Source organism: Myotis lucifugus, unplaced genomic scaffold (genome assembly GCF_000147115.1).
Source record: "Myotis lucifugus unplaced genomic scaffold, Myoluc2.0 scaffold_489, whole genome shotgun sequence".
NCBI lineage: Eukaryota > Metazoa > Chordata > Mammalia > Chiroptera > Vespertilionidae > Myotis > Myotis lucifugus.
In genome coordinates this window covers 142,338-167,334 of record NW_005871537.1, presented here as the reverse complement: position 1 = coordinate 167,334, position 24,997 = coordinate 142,338, and the positions used below count along the sequence as shown (strand labels likewise).

The window sequence follows — 24,997 nt, the reverse complement described above, 5'->3', positions numbered from 1 at the left end:
TTGCGGACGTTTTTTAATCTTTTCCATTTTAAGCAAAAATATGATCTGGCATAATTATAATGAGTAAGGTAATCTGGCCTGGAGAAAGCCTCATTACACAAGATAATCAAATAAAATAGATTGATACGTTCTATCTGGCATGAAAAATATTTTAACCTTTTCCTGATGTATTGCACAAACTACTGGCAATTGAATTACAGGGACTGTGAACACTGCTGTGTTCTGGTAGTCATTAATAAGGGCAATATTTTAAATAGGCATTATTAAATGAGGGATGGGATATATGATCACTCTAAACACATCAGTTTATCCTAGCCAAGTCTAAATCAGAAAACGTTAAAAAGAGTATGTATGATATTTTGTCAGAATTTCTCGCGAGGCAATGCTGAGGAACAATATTTCTCTTATGTAAATATACAAAAATGCTAGCTTCTTTTAGTAGTGAACTTCTTGCCAACTCTCCAGTCCACATTAGGTTCACGTTTCACTCCAAAATAAAGGAATAGGTTAGAAAGGTTTGTACGACTTCTTCATGTTATCTGGGCAGATGGCTTCCTTAGATTTTACTTCACCGACCCACTGCCTCTGTACATGTTAATTTAGCTACGGTGACACTGCTAGAGCGAGAACAGTTTTGTACTCGTCTGCAGCTCCGGTTGTAAAAATAATAGCCCTGATATACGCATTCAGCATAAATGTGTCTGGACTACGTCTCCAGAGTGGCCTGCCTTATATTGTTAATGTTCCATGCAATATAGACGTACTAATCAGAGGTTATTGTCTCAGTCATTACTGCTGGGCTTTTATGCATCCTGTGTTTTCCTGTCAGTGCCTAGATATTTGCATTAGTCTGTAAAACACAGCACAAATTGGATTAAATTTTATTTATCTCAGTGTGTTCTTGGTCTGGAGCCCCTTATAGTTCCAACACTCTCATAATTTCTATAGCACACCTGGGAGCTCTTTAGGGTCTTATTAGAATTTGTGGATTTATTATTTTTTAAAAAGGCCTGTGTTTTGCATTTGCTTGCTTTCTCCTGTGTGGAATTCAATTATGAATAAGGGACTTCTGAATTGTGTGTGTGTAGGATATCTAAATAGAGATGCATGTCAGCCTGGGAAGAGATATCCCTTTATGTTAGGAAGGCACAGTATGCCACCTTCCGAATGAACAAGCGTAGTCTGCGACTCATGTCTTTCCTTTGCCTCTCTTTAGAAGGGTCCTCCTTAACTAGTTTTCATTCTTTTTTTTTTCATAGAAAATAAATAGTTCAAAATAAAAAGACGAGCTGTGAGAACTAGAATGGACTCTTTCCATGTTCCCAGGGCCTTGCCTACAGTTGTGGGACATACTTATCAACTCCCTATAGCTTCACATCACAGTGGCATTTGGCTTGAGCATTTGGCTGCAGCCCAGTACACCTAAAGAACGCCATTACTATCCCAAGTAAGGCAACTGGCTTTCGAGGTTGGTTCTGAGAACACTGTGCCAAAGCACTGAGGTTTACTGTGGATTTTTGTATTTAGCATCTCGTCTCATTTATTCTCCATCCTGAAACCATGAAGAAGGACGTCAGTTCCTGGCCACCCTCTTTGACCAGCTTACTACAGGTTGCCTACGAGGCACAAATGGCTTGTCTCCGTGTCTGCTGTGCCAACCCAGTCCTGATCTGATGTGGCAGGATCCCATAGCATGCATGGGCTTTCTAAGGAAGCCAGGTTGGCACACAGGAGACCCAAATCTGAGTTGAGGTGTCATGCATTAGGCTCACACGTGACCTATATGGGTCCAAGACTTTGGCCTAAATTGTCCCATCACATCACTCTGGCCTTACTAAGTTACAGAGTCAGCAAACCACTGTTGAGTCACCTGCCCTATGTTCATTTACTTGGGACTGTTTTCTTCCCTCCATCTTCTAAACCAGGGGTTGGCACACTTTTTAAAGAAAGGTCCAGATGGTAAATAATGTTAGGATTTCAGGCCGTATGGCCCTCTACTAACCTCTGCCATGGTAGTGGGAAATGAGTCAGACAATACTAGACAAACGAGCTAGGCTATTTTCCAATAAAACCTGAGGGGGAGGGGGAGGGGGAGGATAAAGGGGCCAGGGAAGAGTGAGAGGAGGAGGAGGAGCAGGGAGAGGCAGAAGGGGAGGAGAAAGGCAGGAGTGGGAGAGACTTGGCACTCTGACTTTGTTTGTTGACTCCTGTTTTAAATACTTATTGGGAAGAAGTTGAGAGAACTGTCTTCTGAAGCCTTTCCCAATCTCACGTCACGCCTTTTGGTGGAAGAGGTTTGTAGCAGGTAGTGGAATGCTAACCTTTAGAATGTATAGTATATGTATTTACCTGCTTACAATTTTCCTACATGTGTAAAGCTTAGACACCTCAGAAAATATATCAGGACCTTCCACAAATCAAGTCCAGCTTCCTTTTGCCAGGGTAACTGTGCCTGCTACACCAGGGACAGTAAGACCGCGGGATGGATCCCTGCTTGTGCTATTTTTAATGATTTCTAAGGACAGAGATTGCATTTGCATCAATATATTTTTAACATTATCAGACAAGATAGCATATCCCAGGCCATATCCACTTAGTTATGTCTTTAAGGATGCAGCTTAGAATACAGGAGGAACCGTTACAGAAGCAGGTAGCTGTGAGTTCCCATGGTGAACCTTAATCCCACCTGCCTTCGTCGTTTCTGTGTGAGAGCACTAAGGAAGGGTGGGTGAATTAGGGGGCACCAGGATGGACTGAGAATTGCAGAAGAGACATTTAAACACTATTTGCAAACTAAACGCAAAGAACAAATAATTCAACACTTTTTCTGTTTTCTGTTTGCTTGTTTTATATTTTTACAAAAGGGGACTCTAATTTATTTTTTCCTTGGTCAGAGATAAAGCAGTTTATAACTTTTAACATGTTACTCTGTTCTGCATAATTGAGAGCTCAATTTGTAAGTAGGAGAACTGGCCAACTGTTTTCTGACTGTTGGAAAATTGTGCTGGCCAAAATGGACTGGGGTTTGCGCTTCTTCGGCGAACAGTGGCTGTGCTCAGGAGCGGCCCCTCTTGGGTAGTTCAGCTTGCCAACGTCTAAGACAACAGAAATAAAAATGAAAGTGAACATAATCAAGAGTATAACAAATAGTTGGAACATAGGGCACGAAGCCTATTGGCTTCCATGAGAGCTTGCCAGAAAGCCTTTGCCCACATGTGTGATTTTTATCTTCCCGTCTTTTAGGCAATTACTGCACACTGCAGCGAGGGCTTCCATAGAAAGGCTCTATTTAAACATCTTTTTCTAAATCACCAAGACAAGGACGGAGCAAATGAACAGGAGTAAAAACACTCACTTGTACACAAAGCTTCTATGTTCAATTCTCTAAAACTGCAGTGAATGCCTAATTACACTGACACTCCCACTGTACATAAATATTGAGGATGCGTATATAATTTCCCAGCTAATTATTTCATTATATGGACGTGACACGTGCGGAGTAATAAATTAGCACTGTCTCCACAGGGGCCAGCAATTGTGGACTTTCACATTGACATTGTATCTAAATTTTATTTAGAGCTTAATGAACCCCTAAGGGATGCCAGATTAGGAACTCCCGCCTTAGCCCTGCCAGTGTGGCTCAGGGTTGAGCATCCACCTGTGATAGAACCTAGGAGGTCACAGTTCGATTCCAGGTCAGGACACATGCCTGGGTTGCAGGCTCGATCCCCCGTGTGGGGGGTGCAGGAGGCAGCCGATCAATGATTCTCTCTCATCATTGATGTTTCCATCTCTCTCTCCCTCTCCCTTCCTCTCTGAAATCAGTAAAAAATATTTTTTAAAGATTTAAAAAAAGAACTCCTGCCTTAGAGTTAACCTGCAAAATTATTATTATTGCCCCATCTTTCAAATGAGTGACTGAGGCCCAGAGTACTTACATAACTTGCCTAGTAACTTCCACCTAATAGCCAAGAAGTGTGTCAAACAGCATCAGCACATGCACATCATCTCCTCTAGCTCCCCAGTGGCCATCGCTGCTGAAGTGGAAATTTCTGTATCCATCCCACTCAGAGAGTCACACCCCGCCCCCCAGCACTATTGCCCTATTCTCCTGCACCTCCTTCCAACAGCAGGGAAACCCTGGATGAAGAATGCAGATATCCACAGAGAGACTTGGGGAGAGGTCTGTGCGCCTGATTAACTGCTTCTGTTCGACTTGCCTGGAGCATGTGCAGTGTTCAGTCTCCCCTGAGTGGCCCTCGGCGGTTTCACAGAGTGATGCTTAGTGCCATCGTGTTTGCTGCCATTTCCTACTGTAGCTGTTTTCTCCTTCTACCTGTAGGTGATTGCTGCTGCTGCTGATGACTGTTCTCAGACGAGGGAAATTGTTTTCTACACCTTCCTTAGCTTAATACTGGTACCTATTTGGATTTTTTTTCTGTAATTGCTAAATTCCTTAGCCTCCTTTTATCTAAACTATACCTATTAAGTTATCTTACCTCTTCTCAAAGCTAAATTGCCTCATCTGTTTATGATTTTCCTTCATTTTGTCCGACTGCTTTAAAACTTACAAAGTATGGGAAGCAATTGCTGAAGCTCTAAGTAGTCCCGGGATACATTTATTAGTTTCTGTAATTGAGTCTTACTGATCACACCATGTATTATTAGCTGCATGTTGTACTAACTGTAGCAAAACAAACCTTGAGGTTTTTAAAAATCCATTTTATATTTTAAAACTTCGATTTAAATGCCCACTGCAGTTCTCCCACGATGGCCATTTTACTTTGGCACGTCTTGCATGTTAAGTAAGGGTTCTCATCTGTGATGGGGAAATGATGATGGCAGGCTGTGCCAGGGATGCATTCAGCGCTGTTTTCACCTGAGAAGGAGACAATTTTGCCTCGCTACCAGAATAAGAGTATCTTCTTATTCCATTATTGAAGGAACCGTGTAAGTTTTATTTATATTTAGGTAATTGAAAGCCATTTTTATTGTTGTCATTCCATATAGTCTTCTTGGAAGTATTTATTTTTAGCGTTTATAATGGATGTTGTATTTTTAAAAGCTTTACAGATTATACAAAAAATATTCAGCTTACAACACTAGTTGTTGAACCCTATGCTTTCTTGAGAAGATTTTTTTTTTTAGAGCAGATTTTGAAAAACCCATGTTGCCTTATCACCAACACTGGCAACCACATCATCATCGTCATTATTTTGACCACCACCACCACCATCATCCAAAATAGTGTCTAGATCTATGCTTGCATGGTTTACATATATGTATATGTACACACATATGTCTTTAAATACTTAAGTCCACATATTTATTTACTCACTCAGCACATGTTTTGGGAGAGCCTTCTAAGTTCTAGGCACTGTTTTAAACTCTGCCCTTATCTTGCTTTCATTCTAGTCCATCAAGACTGATAACAAGTTAGAAAAGTAAGTAAAATAGTATGTTGGCTGAGCAGAGCAACTGAGAAAAAAAATAAGACAGGGAACAGAGATAGGGTATGTGGGAAGGGAGTGGTTTGAATTTTTGTTGAATGGGAGCAAGCAAGACTTCATTGGGGTGCTGATGTTTGACCTGAAGAAGATAAAGAAGTTAGTTACATGGATGTGTGGAAGAGAACACTTTAGGCAAAGTGAAGAGTTTGTTGCACACCTGGCATTCAGGAAAGAGCAAGGATGTCCATGTGCTTGAAGTGGGGCCATGGAGGGAAAGTAGTAGGACAATAGATCATCAATAGAAAGGAGCCCAGATCATGTCAGGCCTCATGGGCCATCTTCTCTGAGTGCGACTGGAACTATTGGAGGCTTTTGAGCAGAGGACTAACATGATCTGAATTAACATTCTAAAATGATCACTTTGGAAGCCAATTTGAGGATAGACTGGAAGGGGACTAGGTCTGAAAATGACCCAAGTGAGAGATGATGGTATCTTGAACCCGGATGATAGCAATGGAAGGAGTAAGAAGTTGTCAGATTCCAGATAAGTATTTTTTAAAAAGAGCCAACAGGATCTGATAGTGAGTTGTATATAGAGTGTGAGAGAAAGAAGAGTCAGGTGTGATCCCGCATTTTGGGGCTTGAAAAACTAAAATGGGAGGAGTTGAGAAGGGGGTTGAGGCAGTGATCAGGAGCTGTTTTGAACAAGTTAAATGAGATACATGTAGAGGTCAAGTAGACGACTTGGTAAAGGAATTTGGAATTCAGGGGAGAAGTCTACAGATAGCCCTGGGCATGGGGTTTTCTCCACATAAATACACCATCTGTGTGGATAATAATACTTTCTGTTCTCTCATCACCTCTGCCCACTGTCTGGTGGGAGTTCAGCTTCTCTGCTGTCAACACTGGGATTGCTGTTTTCACTCTCCAGGGGATATAGTGCCCTTAGAGGTCCTATTTCTTCATCTTGAAAATCCTATTGTCCCCAGGGCCAGTATTCTTCACAGGCCTTCTCTGTCCCATCCTAAGACAGCTTGAGGCTTCTTTCATTATAATACCAAATAATCAGATTCTTCCTGGCCAAGCTTTTTTTTTTTTATTCTTTTGGTGAAGAATTCTGGGAACTCAACTGAGCAAGTACTCAGGCATTGCAGCAGATACTAAGGTGCTTGTTGAGAATGGTTTTGGCTTTGCTCGTGCATGAGCTTCTGAACCCACTTCAGCAGAGTAGGCATGATCCAACACATGAGCAAGATTACAAATCAGACCCATTAATTTTTAAAATGATAAAATTCCAACTTTCCCACATATCCAGCTTATATACAAACATATAAATCGCCTCTGAATCAATAATATAGAATATTCACTCAGTCAGCAGATATTCATTGAGCACCCGTTATATGTTCTTTGTGCTGTTCCAGGCACCCTGTTATTATGAAATTTCCTGTTAGTAGGGAGCATACATCTACTAAATGCCACATAGAATATAGTGATAGTAAGAAAGTATGTATCTCAACTTCAAATTGAACTGGGCATTCTGTATGTTATCTTGGTCACTCAGGCTGTGGTCATCTAGCAGCTTGGCTCGGCTGGAATGTTAAAGTTGGTTGCACTTATATGTATGGAAGTGGGGCTTGCTGTCAGCTGGACTTCTCTCTCCATGTGGACCTCAACCTCAAGAAGGCTAGTCCAGGCTTCTTACATACCAGTCTTAAGGCATTAAAAGGTCAAGGTGATAGCATGTGGCCCATGCTCTGAAATCAGGTGTGTCACTTCTGCCAGAGTCTATTGGTCAAAGAAAGTCACAGACCAGCCTGATTCAGAGGGTAGAGAAAGAGATTATACCACTTGGTGAAAGGAGTTGCAAATTCACATTGCAAAAGGGCATACATACAGGGAAGGGAGGGTTTATAGCCATTAAATTGTCTATTACCAGCAGTAAACACAACAGGAAAGTCCCTATCACTAGGGAGAATACATTCTTCCAAGGGGAAACAGACAATAAAAATAAACACTTGTTATTGATACAAAGGAGAAAAATAAAACAGAACATGAAACTTAGGGAGTGCCATCAGGAGGTTTGGGAGAAGACTTTTATTTAAGGTGATCAGGAAGACTTTCCTAAGAGGGCATTCCAGCAGAGCCCTGGAGGAAATGAGAGATAACCAGAGGAAGGATTAACAGTCAGAAGAAGTAGCAAGGACAAAAGCTTCAAAATCCAAGCATTATTGAGGAACTAAGGCAGTTGGAACAGTGAAAGTGAAGTTGAGATTAGTAAGAAATGAGGTCAGAGAAGCTATGGAAGGTCAGGCCCTACATCTACAGCCTTAAAGGTGAATATAAGGACTTTGCCTTCTTGCCCAAGTGAGATGAAAACAGTGTAGAGGGTCTACTAGTAAATAGCATCATGTGACTTAGTGGTGTATGTGGTTTTTTTTAACATGATTACTATAGTTTCTGTGTAGAGAATAGGCTGAAGTATGACAACGGTTGAAACAGGGAGACAGTTAGGAAGCTATTGAAATACTCCAGGTGAGGGATGAGCTTGGCTTGGACCAGGTAAAAAAAAAAAGTGGAGCTAGTGAGACATTGTTGGAGAGTAATGTCTATTTTGTTCAAGTCAACTAGATTTGCTGAAAGATTGCATTTGGGAAGTGAGAGCAAGAGAGAAATAAAAAAAAGTTGGGGGCTGTCAGAAGTTTAGATTCAACAATCAGAAGGATGGGTTTGCTGTTTACTGATCTGGACCCTCCTTATAAGAGAGAGGCAAGATCAAAGGTGCAAGAAGGCGATGTGATGACTGAAACTGGAGGAGAAAAGGAAATTGATGAGGATTTGTGAGTCACAGAGTGGGGGAAGCTTCTAGAAGGTGGAAAAGGCAAGGAACCAGATTCTCCCATTGAGCCTCCAGGAGGAACTAGCCTTTCCAGCACCTTGATCTTAGCCCTGAAGACCCATTTCAGACTTAGGACCTCCAGAACTGTAAGAGAATAAACCTGTGTTGTTTTAAGCCACTAAATTTGTGGCCATTTGTAATAGCAGAAGTAGGAAACCAATACATTATTAGCCATGTTAGTAGAGATGCTTAGTTGCTATTGGATGGGAGTCTGGAGTTCAGGTGATAGGCATGAAAATATGAATTAGAACTCATCTCTCTATATAATATTTAAAACCATAAATCTGATGAGAGCACCAACAGAGCAAGTGTGGACAGAGAACGAAGCGGCCTGTAGACTGTTTATGACCACCCCAACATCTGGAGATAAGGTAGATGAGAAAACCAGCTAAAGAAAATGAGAACTTCCAATCAAGGGCCTTCTCTCAGGCCACACGTTACCTCCTCTATCAATCTCTCCCCAACTTTTCCAGTAGTTGCTGCCCCCTGTTCCTTTAACATATCTCTTTCATAAAATGTATCACATTTAATCTAATAGCCAGTTATGACCTCTGCTGTTAAACTCTGCCCTTTCATAAAGAACCAGTCCTATCTTAGTCATCTTTATATACAAATTCCTTCATAGGTAGATTGGCAGTATGATTTACTACTAAAACCAGGAAACTTTTATGAGAGGAAGGAGGTACCCTTAATGACCATACCTAAGACAAAGGGTATAAACTAGCACTGCCCAGGGGAAGCAGGGATGAACGGTCACCCTATTCCTCTGTTTCTATCTCAATAACTATCGAATAAATACACTTTACTCCCCGAACAAAACAAACACCTTTACTAAAATATGATGTAATATTGCTTTTGGCTTTAATTGAGGATCAATATTTAGAAAATAGTGTTTAGAAAAATAAGTGTTTCTGCCTATTCTGTAAAACTGTTATTGGAGACTTTGTCCATTATGTAGTTCAATGTTCCTTATATAAAGAGCCACGTAATAATTCCTCTTAGAACTGAATGCTGGAAAAATTATTGCTTTTTTCAGGGTGCTGGTGCTATGCTTTCTTTTCCTCGATAATAAGAGCTCCCTGATGTATCCATCTTTTTTCCTCCCCGGCAGCATGTGCTGGAGCTCACATATCCTCAGGTTGCTGTGGGGAATCCTGTCAAATCTTCCCGGTGTGTCCTTTTTCCTCAAACATTTATTAACCACCTACTATGTGCTGAGCACTGTAATTTAAGCTGGGAATATGGGAGAGGTCCTTATCCCTGCCTTCACGGGATTTTCTTCAGTTCTGAAAGTTTACATGCTTTTAAAATATGGTATTAGGATCTTTTCTTAAAGGAAGACTTGAATTCTTTCAGGAGCAAGGTAGGTATAAAAAATAAACAAATTGAATAAAGTGCAATAGCCTAACATATTAGATAGGAGTGTAGCATGTTAGGCATGGAAGGCTAGGGGAGAGAGAAGGCATGAAACCACTTGAGTAGACCAGGAGACTTGAAACTCATATTTGGGTGTTACTGTTCTTCATGATGTTTCATGACTCTTGTGGTTTGGAGAGAGGAAGGAAAGGCATGCTTAAGAAAATAGAATTACTTCTAGCCTGGCTGATGTTGTTCAGTGGTTGAGCATCAACCTATGAACCAGGAGGTCTTGGTTGGATTCCCGGGCGGTCAAGGCACATGTCCAAGTTGTGGGCTCAATCCCCAATAGAGGGTGTGCAGGAGGCAGCCGACTGATGATTCTCTCTCATCATTGATGTTTCTCTCTCTCTCCTGTCCTCTCTCTGAAATCAGTTTTAAAAAAATTACTTCTAAATTGTGTTTAGGATCTTTACTGGTATTAGTAAATAGTGCTTGATCAAGTAAAGCACATGAGGATAGTCTCAAATTCAAAACTGCTATAGGTTATAAAGAAAGGAGAATTAATGATTAATCATGTTTTAATATGACATGCCCTAGGATTGAGTGAATATTTCAGTTATGATTGAGTATAGAGTAGCCTATTTTTTGCAGGTTAAGAGAATAAGTACTGTATTTTTAAAAGCAATACCTGACCACTGTACTTATAAGAAGATGAACTCATCTGTCTGTTGTTAGAAAGGGACTTAAAGAAGTTGCTGTCGTTTTCCCAGACAAGAGAATGGATTAAAGTAAACCACTGTCTTGGCTGGTAAAACAGCCCCATCAAAAACAAGAAACATGTCTTTCTTCTTATTTGGCATGTAACAGTGCCAAAAACAAGGGTCAACTGAAGGAAGAGTTTCCCGTGTAGTTCTTACATTTTGAGCCTGGGGAAGGGTGGGAATGTAGTAGGAATAAGTAGACTGACAGGGACATACCAGGAGCGAGAGGGGTTGAGAGAGAGAGAGAGAGAGAGAGAGAGAGAGAGAGAGAGAGAGAGAGAGAGAGAGAAGGCAGGGAAGGCTTTCACAAAGCCAGCCAGCTGTGTTGGAGCTTTCTCTTCTGCAGCGCAATATTGAAATACACATGAAACTAGTAACACAAAAACGTGACCGATGCATTCTATTAAAGGAATCAAAATCTAATTGTGGAGCCCTTGAGTCCCACTGTTTCTAATTATTGATTATGTTGCTTCAACATGCAGGAATCAGATGAAACACATAGACAGTAACTTGCCATGTCAACCTTTTCTAAGTTAATCTTGGATAATGTGTTTCTTTTCTTTTCTAAAAGAAATGTGAACACAATCATATTTCCTAGGTAATATAAATAAAATTCTTATTTCTTTTAGCCAGTGTTTACGTCACATGTTTAGCCTCTGGCTCACTAGCATTACCAACTGACATTTACGGGGGGATCATGTGTTTTCAGTAAGTTTAAGGGCTCTCTATGGGCTTTAACCAGCTCCAGAGAAGAATTCTCTGAGATCTAGTGTGCTTCAAAGAACGTGAAAATTGGATTGCCTGAAAACACAGGTTCTCACAACAGAACCCTGTACACACAGAGAATGTTAGGGCTGGAAAGAGCTGTCCGGAAGCCATTCATTCTGTTCCCGTCTCCAGCACCGTTCTGGCTAAACCACCATAGGTGCCTGCGATTTTAGTACTAATGTAACTTACCCAAGACGGCCCATTTCCCCAAGCTGCAGCCATTTTGCTGGCAAATAAAAATAACTTATGGCACTCCACTTCGTCATCGTCCCTTCCCTGGCTCTCCCTTGGGTACACAAGGCTGTTCAAAACTGAATTCTGGAGACTGTCAGAAATAAAAGTCTGAACTTCAGGGTAGACCTGACCAGAAAGTAAAACGTGTTCTTGGCTTTGCACAGCCCAGAGATACCTCTTTACTGAGCCCCCAGTCCTGACAGGTGTTTGAGCTGAAGCTGTGAGAAGAAACCCCTCTCCCGAGCTTTGCCCCTTGAACTGGGAATTTCAGGGTCAGGGCACAGCTGGAAGAGATGATTGCAACAGCTCAGCACGGGGAGTCATTAGCTGATTTGGTTCTGGGAACTGGTTTTGAGCCCACCACCTGACCAAACAGTATCACCACCGTCATCTGCAGAATATTAACCTTTCCTGGGGCAGGACGGTGCTACTGAGAATGATTGCCCCGTGTCAGGGCAGAGTTTGCTTTTTTGAAGATTGAACTGAGGAGGCTGCGTGATTAATTGGAATCATTAGGCGTCTCTTTTTCTCCTCATTTGATTTTGGGACTGCAATATTACTTTAGTTCAAAACCAAAGACATGTCACCTAGGTTATGAGAAAATAAAGGCTTTAAAGCAAAGAAGAAGCCACATTTGGAAGGAATGGAGATACTGAACTTGGATGGTATTTCTGAAGAAGAATCGCCTGGAATTTTATGAAGGCAAAGAACACAAACATCATCTTTGTGTTTATATTAGGGCGTGAGCATGTTAAAACAGGCAGTACATATTCTAAACACTTTCCTTTGTTTTTATCTTGCTTTGCACCCCCAAGAATGCTAATGGTTACCTCATTGTCCTTTGGTAAACTGACCCTTGAAGAAAGAAAAAGAGCAGTGTAATAGGATGTGATTCTAGCACAAGGCAAAGTTATGAATCCCCAACCCTGAGCAGTTATTAACTAATCCAATGATCCGAACCTAAGAGGCTAGTGGGAGCATTTCTCGCCATTGCATTATGTACATTGCCTGGCAATAAAGGACAGCTCCCATGTCCCCTAATAAAGAACTGCCTCTTAAGAAAGCAAAGTGGGCTTTTGCTGATAAGGGCTGAGCTTATCTTTGAGCTGCTCAGCCTCCTCATTCATCTGCCTCAGCTTGTCTTCGGTGCTGGCTGTCTCGGTGCTAAAACCTTGTCTCTAGAAGGAACAGGAAGACCGCTATCTTGTTGTGTTGTGTGGGTCGAGTGAGACGAGCCTGGTTCTGCTCCACTGTCACTAGCTAAAATCAACTTTTCAAATCTACACTGAGTGTGTCCCCAGTGATTACGGCACAGTAAGGAACACGGGTGTGACAACGCGTTCCTGAGAAGCAGCAGGTCTACCAGCCCAGGGACCCGCTGGTTCAGCCCAGTTGCTCTGTGCAGAGATACTCGTTGCCGTCTCCTTCACAGGTGCTAACAATTAGACAACGACTCCATACATACGGAGGAAAAGCAGTGTCATGGACGGTGGGTGGTTTGTTTTCTGAGTTCTCTATCAAAAACATAGGGAGATGTTTATATATAAATAGAAAACAAGGGAACGCTGCCATCACGTTAGCAGCAGCTAATACCATTCTACACAAACAGAAATCAAACATGTCTCTCTACCTTCGCCAGAATTCCAGTTTACTGACTTCTGCGCATCCTGTCGAATCCAGCTTGAAAAGACGTTTTATTATTTCAGGCTTTTTATTCCTAGTTGGAAGAAACTTATAGAGCAATAGTGTTTTTGGTTGTGTTTTTATTCTTGTCTTTGCTTAAATTACTTTATTAGCAAAGATGATTAAATCTGTCCACAGAGACATTGTATTATGGCCATAAAAATATTTCAAACTCTATTTGTGTAACTACAGTATCTGTGTTTTACATTAAAAGTGAGGGCATGCCGGCTGCTGTGGCTCAGTTGGTTGGGTGTCATCCCATGCACCAACAGGTCACTGGTTCAATTCTTGGTCAGGGCACATGCCTGGGTTGCCAGCTCAATCCTCAGTAGGGAGCATGTAGGAGGCAGCTGATTGATTGATATTTCTCTTTCATGGATATTTCTCTCTCTACCTCTCCCTTCCTCTTTCTCTAAAATCAATAAAAACATATTTTTTTTAAAAAGTGAGGGCTTTCGGCCTGACACTTGGCAAGTGCCACCCTACAGGGCAGTGCGGGAGTTGAGAGCAGAAGCGTGGGGCAGACTCTGCATTTGAATCCTGGCTGCCCCACTTACTAACTAGGTAACCCTGGGAAAGTTAACTAACCCAACTAAACGTCAGCTGCTTCACTCACAGAAGGTGAACATGACATGGGATAAGCTGTAAAGCATTTCCCAGTGTCTGGTGTGTAGGAAGCACTGTAAAATGCTACCTACTGTCGTCATAAGCAGCCTACCGATTCTTGAAAATTTGAGAGGTAATGCTACCTAGTGCTAAGACCTGTAACAACTGTTTATCAAGTGCTAATTATGCACCAGGCTTTACAATGCATTCTTTCCTACAACTCCATGAACTGGCTGCCATTATCACGCCCATTTCTGGAGGAAGAATGGAGAGGTTACCTAGACTGGCCAAAGTCACAGAACCAATGACTGGTTAATCCGAGGATCCAACCCAGTCTGAATAATTCCAAAGCTCTTATCTCTCTGCTAAACTGGCTGCTGCATATATAGCACAGGGCACCTTTGAAAGATCCTCATATGTATTATTCTCTATGTTCCTGTCAACATTGCACAGTGGCGTTCACAAACCGGGGTCCCCTGACCCTAGAACATCTGTTCATTTGCAGTTGAGGATGGCCAAGAAGCCCTTCATGCACAGTTTGTTAGGCACCCTGACAGGTTCAGCTCATGCAACCACTTTCACTTCGACCTGCAAAAGTCTTTTCACTCAAAGCTCCATATGCACAGACTCATTACTCCAGCTTTGGAATAGAGCATTTGTCCAAACCTACAGATGGAGAAGCCAAAGGCCAAGGTGAGATAACGTGGAGACAGAGGGAGGAAGCCAGTCATCCCCCTAGCAGGCCGCATGTCAGGAACAGAACAGAGTGCGTCCAGCGCTCTGTCCATTGCACCAGGCTGCTTATTAGTGTTGGTCTGAGCCAAACTGCTACCTAGCTCCACTTTTATCCTAAATTGGACAAAATTAGGAGCACTTCGCTTAAGTTCCTCATTGGAACAGTGGGATTTGCCCACCTGTGGGAACCCTCACACATAAAATTACCCATTTCTGTTTTCACTTGCAGATATACTATGATGTTCCTAATTCTTCTATTTCCAGGGGATAGGGTGAGTTTGGGGTGGGCTTAGCAGGCATACTAGGGGAGAGGATTAGGACATGTCAACCTGCTGACCTAGCATCGGTGTGCTAGTTAAACGAGCCCTGAATGAAAGGCATTAATGCAAATATTTTGCACATTATTAACTAATAATGCTGCCATTGTGTAGTAGCCACGGTGGACAACCAAAATGGCACTTTTCATTATAAATGCCTTGGGTCTTTCTCTGAAAAATCATCATGAAGACAGAAATTCCTTAGAAGTGAGACTAAAACTATGAGCAGACTTCTGCTTTGTTAACTTCCTCATCATTAACAACAACATCATGTTGGTATCCCAGGGCTACCCCGTTCAGTCCTTATAAATGCTGGCAACATCCTCCTCTAGAACTCACCACTCCTTTTATCCTTATAACAACACTTACACTTCCATGGTAATAGTTAGGACATCATTGTAAAAAAGAATGTTTTAGACCAAAAAAAACAACACAGTACTTATGCAAGTCTTAGTCGGTTATGTAAGTGAAAAAACATTCTAATTCGGGACAAGCATTACTTATCACCCTACCCAATGCTAGCAGAGGTAGTGTGGAGTTTTGGAAAGCATGCGATTTTACCCAGCTCTACCATTTGCTAACTGAGTGACTTTGAGCAAATCACTGGACCTCTCTGACCCTCAGTTCCTTTTCTATAAAACAGCATCAACCATAAAGCCGCTTTGTCTACTTTATCGGTTTTTGAAGAAGATCAAAGGAGATTACAAATGTAAAGCTCTCTGGAAGCACTGTACAAATGTTATTATTGATTTTTACCCTACGGAAAATAAATACAGTGCCATCCAGGAATGGCTTGGGAATAACTCGGCCAAGTAGTTGTTGGTAGTAGTCAGTCAGTCTTCAAGAAGTGGACGGCTCCTGGGAAACTGAAGGACTTTAAACTTGCAAGTCTTAGGTCAGTGTGACAATTTAGCTGTGCAAGCTGGCGAGAGCCTCTTATATTCTGAGCTCCTGTAGTGCCGATACTGGCTACATGAAATCACTGTTTGCTTTCTTACCAGACTTTATTTGGAAAGAGTTAACAAACTAGTGGCCTGGCAGAGTTGCCAGGGTTTAGAGAGCTATGGCTGTCCACCAGAGAGAGCAGCGTTTCATGTATTGTTCTGTTACCTCTCCCTGGGGATGCAACAGATGGAACAACATCAGGAACCCAAGACTGAATATTACAGGCATGCCCAGTGAGGTCGGGGTGATGTAGAGAAGATGATTACCTGTCAGTCACACCTGGGAGCACGTCAAAATAGGCGTGGTCACAGCAAAGGCGTGAAATCTGATACATCAGCTCCTGAACCAAAGCATTCCCTTCCTTCCCTTTTGCTGCTTGCATCTGATTCCTGGTTTGTGGGGCTCTCACACTCTGCACTCCCCCACGTGGCCCACAGCCATGTGGACCCCACACACATAGACTAATGGACTGCAACTAGCCTGATGCTGTGCCGGACCCAGCTCCGTCATGGAACAGCAACTCTGGACACTGGCTTTGCTTTTAGCTCTGCTGAATTCCCAGCTGTATCTTTCCCAGGACTGGCTTAAGGGAAATGGGACTTTTGAAACCAAGCGATGTAATTCCATGCAAATACAGCTTTCTACCAAATCTCATTTTCTTTGGGGACCTCTGGAAATGCTTATTTCAGTGGCACCCCAAGAACCCGACTCTCACTGGCAACGGAGAAGGGAAATCCTCGCAATTCTCCAATAACAGTTGCATCGCTAATGCTATCTGGAGATCCTTCACCATATAGGGGGGAATTGCATCCTGGTATGCAGTAAGCACTTAAGAAAATTAGCTGAAAGAATATTACGGCTAGTAAAAATAATTGAATAATTTTAATATGGGGCTTTACATTCCTGTTTATTATATTTTTTAATCCTTCCGTGTCAACTCGAGTTTGGCAAATCCCAGGATGAGTAATTGTGCATCTCAGAATAGTTAGGTAATACACAGACCAGACCCTCAGTCAGGCAGAGGAAGATGTGTTTTGGCAAGAACTGGCAAAGAGATAAAGTGTTTGATTATTGTTGTTGATAGTTCCCAAGGAGAGAGTAAACAAGCAACAGAAATAAATCAAACACTTTTGTCTTTGTTTAGGCAAATATTTCCAACTACAGCCTGGTGATGGAGTCTGATGCAGGAACCTTCTTACCCTCTGGGCTGCAATTCACTGGCAGCGAAAAGGCCAGAGCCATCATGAAGGAGGTCATGAGCCTGCTGCAGCCCATCAACGTCACACAGGTCTTCAGTGCTGGCGAAGGGACAGACATCAACTTCTGGATCCAAGATGGAGTGCCTGGTAAGACCAAGCGATAATGTTGGGGTTCCTTAGATGCTGCTATACTTTAAAATAAGTTTCTATTCTTACACACCACAGTGAATACAGATAGACCATTAAATGTGTGGATACTTTAAGCTTTTTGTCTATAAGGTATAATCTGGTCATTTCCAAACTTGGGATGATAATACTCACTTGTATTTGTTTACCCATATGTCTTCTCTCTCTAAATTATAAGTTTCTCACTGCCAGAGATTATGACTTAATGATTCTGGAATTGGGCCTAGAAAAATCTCTCTCTCTCCCTCTCTTTTTAATATGTATCTTTCGTGATTGTAGTAAAAGTGATTTCACAATCAAAATTTGAGAAATGGAATAGAAAACAATTATTTCTACTAATATACTTCTAGCTCTAGTCCTGTGCTAGGAAATCTTCTCTGACCCAAATAATTCCTTGCCCAAATACAATGGTTTCAGAAATTTTACCATTAGAGATTTATTCTTTGAGAGTGGGATATTTCCTGCTGATTTTTTTCTAATGTAGCATATTTCAACCAGTGTGCCACAATAATTTTTAAAACATACAATACCTGAGTATGTAGTCAGGAGCAAGGACCTCTTTTCCCTTAAAATATCAAATAAAAAGAAAATGACAACAGGCAACACAATAATAGCCATCTGATGTGAATGAATCAAAATTATACCTATTTTTGTCAGATTGGCAAAAAAATATTTTTTTGGTATGCCGCAGAATTTTATTAGTTTATATGTGCCATGAGATGAAAAAGGTTGAAAATTGCTGTTCTAATACAAAGACTCATGTATGAGGTTGAACAGAAACTAATTTACCCTTATCAGTGACTTATCAGATTGATCTTTTTAAAAAAAGTCCTGGGCAGGGATGAAATTATGTAACAGGAGTAGGCCTGAGGAGGTTATAGGACTAGAAAGTGGAACAATCTTGAAGACAGATGTCTACTACTTCACAAATTTGCCCTACACTGGCCATGGGAAAGGGTTATTGATGATGCTAAGTATTTCTGACCTGAGGTTGTTCCCTTAACACCATTATTTACATAACTAAAAACATGGTTAAAGATTTGCAAATTATTCTGTATTTGTATTATCAAGTTGTAAGTTCAGCTTTTTAAATAGTCTTAACATTACTGTTTCCAGAACCATTTCTGTGGCTACAAAACACTTCACAGGTTAAAATAAACAAAAGTGTCTCTATATCCACCCACTCAGCTTTTTTCCTTCAGCCTGCAAAGTAGGTTCACCAACAGCATACTTGATGGATCTGCAATATTTAAAAAAATTATTATTGATAGATTGTAGATTTTTAAAGTATATCTTAGATTTTAAGGTTTATAAAAATCTTTCATAATTAAAGGTAGAAGGAGCTATCCTTTATTCTAATACCCAAATTCTCTCCAGTGGTTTTTGTATGGTTTTTGTCTTGGTTTGTGTTTTTTTGCTGCAAAAAGCTTTATTGTTTCATTTGGCCCAGTGCATGGGAGAGGGCTTCAGGGTGGTTAAAAGAATGGCTAGTAGTTTCGGGAAGAGGCTCAGGTAAAAGCCAGACCCCAGGGGAGGCAGAGGGGCCCCTCACAGGCCTCTGGGCTCCACAGGCTCCTGGTCGTGCTGGAGGGTGAGCCTTTCGGAGAGATGCTCGCCCAGCCCAGCCCGGGCGGCAGCCTGCGGAGGGGGGTCAGGTGTCGCCCCTCTTCTTGATGAGCTTCACTCCTGCCCGGAAGTGGTTCTGCAGGAAGTCACGGAGCCGAGGGCCTGCGGGGCAGAACCAGGGCCTGCGGCTCCCCAAGGGCCGGGCCGGGCTCCTCTCCCAGGCCGGGGCGGCGGCCGGGGCCTGAGTTCGGCCCTCACCCGGGGAGGCCTCCGCACGTCCTGGGAGAGAAGGGCCCGCGCTGGAGGCGCCTCTTGAAGATGCTCAGCGCCCTCAGCTGCGGCCCCGCCACCTCGGGAAGGGCCCGCGCCCTCGGAGCCACCCGTCGGGGGGGACAGGAGCCCCGGGAGAGGTAGGTGTGGGGCCGCAGAGGCCGGGCGGGCGGGGGGGCGCGGCCTCCACCTCGGGGGGTGACTCTGGCAAAGGTGGGGCTCACTTTTGTCGGCATCAGGAGTGAAGGTGGGAAACCCGTGTGTGGGCTGGGCCCGCAGGTGGGTCTGAAGGTGGAGACCGGATGGGACCAGGAGGGAGGCGGGGGCTGGAAGCGGGGGCGGCCCTGGGCTGTGCCGTCCAAATGCTGTTGAACAGGAGACAGATCCCGGAGCGCCCAGGGCACTGCTGGTTTTTGTATGTTTTAACTATATTTTGAAATATCTTAAAACAACATTTCTATTTGCAGTACTGTGCACCGGTGTAGGGGAAAGGAGTTTGCCCTTAAGTTGTATAGATTGATTTTTTTTTTAACTTTAGGTTTTTCCTGATCCTTAAACTTTTCAGTAGGAATCTTCTTAAAATTTGAGAAAAGCTACCGAATAAGTTTGCTGGGTGGTAGATGTGAGAAAAAGTCTGACAGATTGCGGGTGAGTTAGAGTGGAGACTGGGGGTGCTCCAAGGGGAGGGAAGGAGCTGAAACGGAAGACAGGAGTAGAACAGAAACACGTGTGCTGCGTCCTCCCAGGTGCAGTAGTTCCCCCTTATCCCGAGGGGATGCATACCAAGATCTCCAGTAAATGCCTGAAACCGCAGATGCATATATACTATATATATTATATTATACTATTTATGTTATTTCCTAGACATATATACCCATGATAGAGTTTAATTTACAAATTAGGCACAATAAGAGATTAACAACAATAACTAATAAGCCCTGGCTGGTGTTGCTCAGTGATTAGAGTGTTGGCCCAGGCACTGATGGTCACAGTTTGATTCTGATCAAGGGCACCTATCTGGGTTGCATGTTCACTCCCTGCCCCTGGGTCGGGGTGAGTGTGGGAGCCAACCAGTCGATTTGTCTCTCTCACATCAATGTTTCTCTCCCTCTCCCTCCCTTCCTTCCACTTTCTCTGAAAAGCAATGGAAAAAATATCCTCAGGTGAGGATTAATAAAACAAACAAAAAACTAATAAAATAGAAGAATTATAACAATATACTGTAATAAAAGTTATATGAATGTGGTCTGTCTGTTTGATAACTGCTCTAATAATTGAGGTGATTATTAAGTGACTAACAGGCAGGTGGCATATACCGTGTGGATATGCTGGACAAAGGGATGATTCATGTCCCAGCCAGATGGCGTGAGATTTTATCATGCTACTCAGAACAGCACACAATTTACAACTTATGAATTGTTTATTTCAGGAATTTTTCATTTAATATTCTCCAATCACAGCGGGTAACTGAAACTATGGAAAATGAAACCTCAGATAAAAAGAGACTACTGTATGTCTTGCTTTTGTTGTACTGAATAATTGAGCATTGGCTCTAGCTTTATTCTTTCCATGTAGATATTCCATAAGAATGGAATATCTGTGTGGAATTAATAATAAGTTGATTTGATTGTATTCACAAAGGTAAAGAGGCCTTTCCCTTTTAGCTCAGGGAATGGAGAATTTGAGCCCCATTATCATTGCTTAAGAATTAATACAAATGACAATTTATTGAGCTCCTGCTAATTATCAGACACTCCGACTTTTGCAGACACTGTCTTTTTTATCTGTACAGTCATCCTAAGGGATAATTATGGTTATCCCTATTTTGCAGATAAAGAAACAGACTCAGAGGGACTAAATGACTTGCCCAAGGTTATCTTGCTCTTCCATGCAGATGTCACCCTGAGCACAGGCCACGTTGGTTTCAAGGCTGGTGGCCCTTTTCCCACAGTATACAACACAGGGGAGTCTGGAATGCTGAGAGAGTCTTCCAGATCTATGGCAGCGTCTGAAATGTTTATCTTACTTGGTTCTTGCTTATGCAAAGGATTTCAGTGCATTCCTCTCCAGAATAACTTACCCCTGGGGAAAGGAGTTTGTTATTGTGAATAACTACTGACTTCTTCTCACATCCTTCGTTCCACCCTCTCTCCACCTCTGCCAATCAGGCAGGTTTATATAAAGGTGGTGGTTCGTTTAGACGGCAACTAATATTTCCTGGATTTTTTTTCTTTAGAGTATTGTAAGATGGAACCAAATTATTGCTGTTTTCCACTATTATTCTTGAGCTATCTTTTGATATTTCAAGTTCAGGCTATTCCTGAAAGAAATAATGAAACCACTTAAGTTATAACTCTTGTTACCTGTTGAAAATTTCAGGAACTTTAGGAAAAAAAAAAAGAAAAACCTAGTTAATCTGATAAAAGAAAATAAAAATATACCAATTGTGTACCCTGTATTCTTGAAGAGATGGCAAATTATAATGAATTAAACATAAAGATAGGATTTAAAATACTAATTAAGTTATAATTTCAATCATTGCTCACCTAACAGTGGAAAAATTAATGTGAAAAAATAATTTCAAGCTCTATCCTTTATTTCTCCTTTTTATTTCTCTTTTTTTCCCCCATTGATTCAATAAATATTTATTGAGTCCCTACCATGTGCCTGGTCTAATTTCTGCAGTCTGAAAGCTGAGCCCTAATTTTTTAATGTTCCACATATACTCAATGTCAAAATGCTAATTAAGAGCACAGATAGAATTAAAACTCAACATGATTTTTATTAATTATCAAAACCAAATAGATCAATTTATGAAAGGATCTTTGGAGAGGAAATATGATGTCTTTCAACTATCTAGATGATGTCCATAATGGACATACACATTAAGGCTCTGTGCAGGAAACTTTTTTAAAAAGCATCTTAGATTTATTTTCCATATTAACTCTCTATTCCAGATCTCTTTATACTCCAGATCTCTTTACTAGTATACTCCAGCCTCCTCCCATTTTCACCTCCTTTCATACTCCTTCCTAGTCTTCCTCTCTAAATCCTAGATGCTCTTTATTCATCAGTGTTTCTGAATTCTTTCTTAACAACCACTGGAGCTCTGTTGTTCTTCTAAATTGCTAAAACACTTCTATAGGCTAAAACACTTCTGATGGCCCTTGAATTACACATCAACATTTTTCTTGGATTAGTAGGAGTTTATGTGCATCCTGCTTCCCAACCCCAGTGATCAATTCTTTGAGGTTAAGGTCAATGGTTTCTATTTCTTTGCCTCCTCTGTGTACCTTAGTTTAATTTTGGAAACATTTAAATTCTTGTAAGTCTGACATGAGAGAAGAGACTAAAACATAGAAATAATTATTTTCCCAACAAGCTTTGGGTCCCTCAGATTAGGAGTGTGGAGAAAATAAACGATGCTGATAAAAGAGACATAAAAATAGAAAAACTATTGGAAGAATGACATAAATTAGGGAGGCTAGACCAATTAGGATTTTTTTTAAAGGAGTAAATGCTGACAGATGTTGAATAATATCTTCTAGTACTTTAATGATTCTCATACATAAAATGGTAAACAGTTGTTCCCTGATGATTTCAAAGACAATACAAGAGCATGACTTAAAGCAGTCTAAGACGTATTTAGGCTAGTCTTTATTCACTCAGGGAGTGGAGAGACTTAAAATCTTAATTTTTTGCCTGATTCTTCAATTATGAGCTCCAGGTTAGAATGAGAAGAGTCTATTTCATTAGAATATGTCAGTAATGAGAAAAAATCCATGGTTCTCAGAGGTCCTTAATGCATCTTTCTTGAACATCTCCTTTTTAAAGAAACTCTTCCATAAAATATACATTAATGGGAAAAAATTAGGTACTTTCTTAATGTGACCTGAGAGAGTGAGCCCACCCATATTCCACATCTACCAGTAAGTTTTCTCCTGTGCTTCAGAATCTCGGAGTCAACCTTTTTCTGATATTGTTGGTATGTGGTAGAAATAACTAGAGACCTTGAGTGTTTTCTGACTTCACAACTTCTAACTGCATGTGCTTTCTTAATTTTTCTAACCTCACTCATTTATTCTTAAATACCTTATTAATCATCTACAGTATAGCAAAGGGGAGTCAGTAGTATAGGAGATAGACAAGATCCGTAGTCTCATAGACTGTGCAACCTGGTGAATGCGACTTGATTATCTCATCTGCAGTATGGGTGTTGTAGCCTACACAGCATCATTTCCACCAACATGTTCCTCCTCCTCTGTTCCCTATCTCATTGACTAGAAATTGCTTAATCATAGCATGTACAACCGGATGGTCTCCAAGTCTTGGTCACTCCAAATTCCTTTTATTTCTTAAGCCTATTCCTCTCTCCCCACTCCATAGACCTTGTCTCCTTATCCCTGAGTCCTGCAGCAGCCTCCTACTAACATTCTGCATTTTTAGTTCCCTTCCACCTAATTGGCTCACTGTTGCCACAGCAAACATTCTAAATAGAAAATCAGTTTATCTGTTGGGATGCTTTGGAATGCAAAATAAAACGGCAGACCCAACTCAGGATGGCAGTAGGGGTTTTTTGTTGTTGTTTTTTCAAAAGAACTCTGTAGTGGGAGGTTATAGAATGGGCAATGCAGTCGTCAACCACCCAAGGCCCAAGGCGCTTGGTTCTTTCCATCATTCCCCTTTGCCATCCTTAGCATGTTGATTTCTGCCTTCAGGCTTGAGATGGCTGCACAAAAATTCTCACACATTGTGCAAAAACAGAAGAAAGAATGTCCACAATGGATATCCTTTTTTAAGAGTGAAGAAATCTCTTCCAGGAGCTTCAAAGCAGATTTCTCCTCAGTCTCATTGGCCAAAATTGTGACACATGTCCATGGCCAAATCAGGCAATGGCAGTGGGGGAGAATTACCAAGATGGGCTTATATTGATCAGATTTTACTTCCTGGGGATAGAGTAGGGCCCAGTCCCTACTGAAAATGTAGCCTTTTGATGAATAAGAAAAAATTGGGATTCTTTAGGAAGAAGTGTGGATTTTCATTGGGTCAGCCACTAGGCCATTGAGCTGCATCTCTTCTCCTTTAAAAAAAAAAATCCTTCAATATTTCCCTTTTGTCTCCGGGGTGCCATACCTTTACTTAGCAAGGAATTCAAGGCTCTTCTCCTTCCATCCTCTGGCTGGTGTGCAGCCTCCTCTTTCATGGCCCCTCCACTCCTTCCTCCTCATCTCTCATTCATACAGGTCTAATCAAAATTCCTGGCACACCCTATGTTCTCACACTAACTTGCTATTGGGCCTGTCCTACTCTGTGTTCTTCACCAGTTAATTCCTACTCATCCATGATTCAGCTTCTTGTTCTCCTCTCACAAATCTTCTTTGATCTCTAGCAGTCTGGGTTAAGTGTCCCTTGAGTATTCCCATAATGCCCTGTGCTCACCTCTCCTCATGGCACTTCCTCTTTTCTTATCATTGTGATTGATTATGAATTCCTCAGAATTCTTCATGCCTGGAAGAAGGGCCTGGCCCTTGAAAAAATGTCCATGAATCAAATGCTGAACAAGTAGGGTCTAAGTGTGTAGGAAGAGTATGATAATGGAAAGTTTGTAAACCGTAATGCCATAACCATAGTTATGATTACTTTATTAATAATTGCTTCATTGAGCTGTTCTCTTTCCTTACATATTGAATTGTTTTTAAATCACATTTTAATTTTTCTCATCTTTCCTGTAATAGTTCAGACTCCATATTGAAGTAGCAAATATGCAGATTACTCTCACATAGTTTCCATCTCGCTTATTTTTGTCCAATACCTCATATGGCATTAAGCAGAACCAAATTAAAATGTTCCATTTCTGCATTTCCAAATGCCTTTCTTCTAAAATGTTCCAAGAGGGAAGATCAGGACACAAGTAGGAATAGCAATACAAAGGAAACTGAAGGTTCAGCCTCTGTACCCAGGAATCATGTTTTCTCATCAAAAGATGGAATAGTGTAACCCAGCAGCTCCATGTCCCTGTTGT

The 24,997-nt window shown here is 41.5% G+C and overlaps 1 protein-coding gene across 1 annotated transcript in view; it reads left to right on the top strand.

Moving 5' to 3' along the window:
* Positions 1-24,997, top strand: part of CPQ (carboxypeptidase Q) — a 283,185-nt gene that overhangs the window by 196,461 nt on the left and 61,727 nt on the right. The window contains exon 6 of the mRNA XM_014445945.1: positions 16,899-17,100. Coding sequence (XP_014301431.1) covers positions 16,899-17,100 — 202 coding nt within the window. The remainder of the gene's footprint in view (positions 1-16,898; positions 17,101-24,997) is intronic.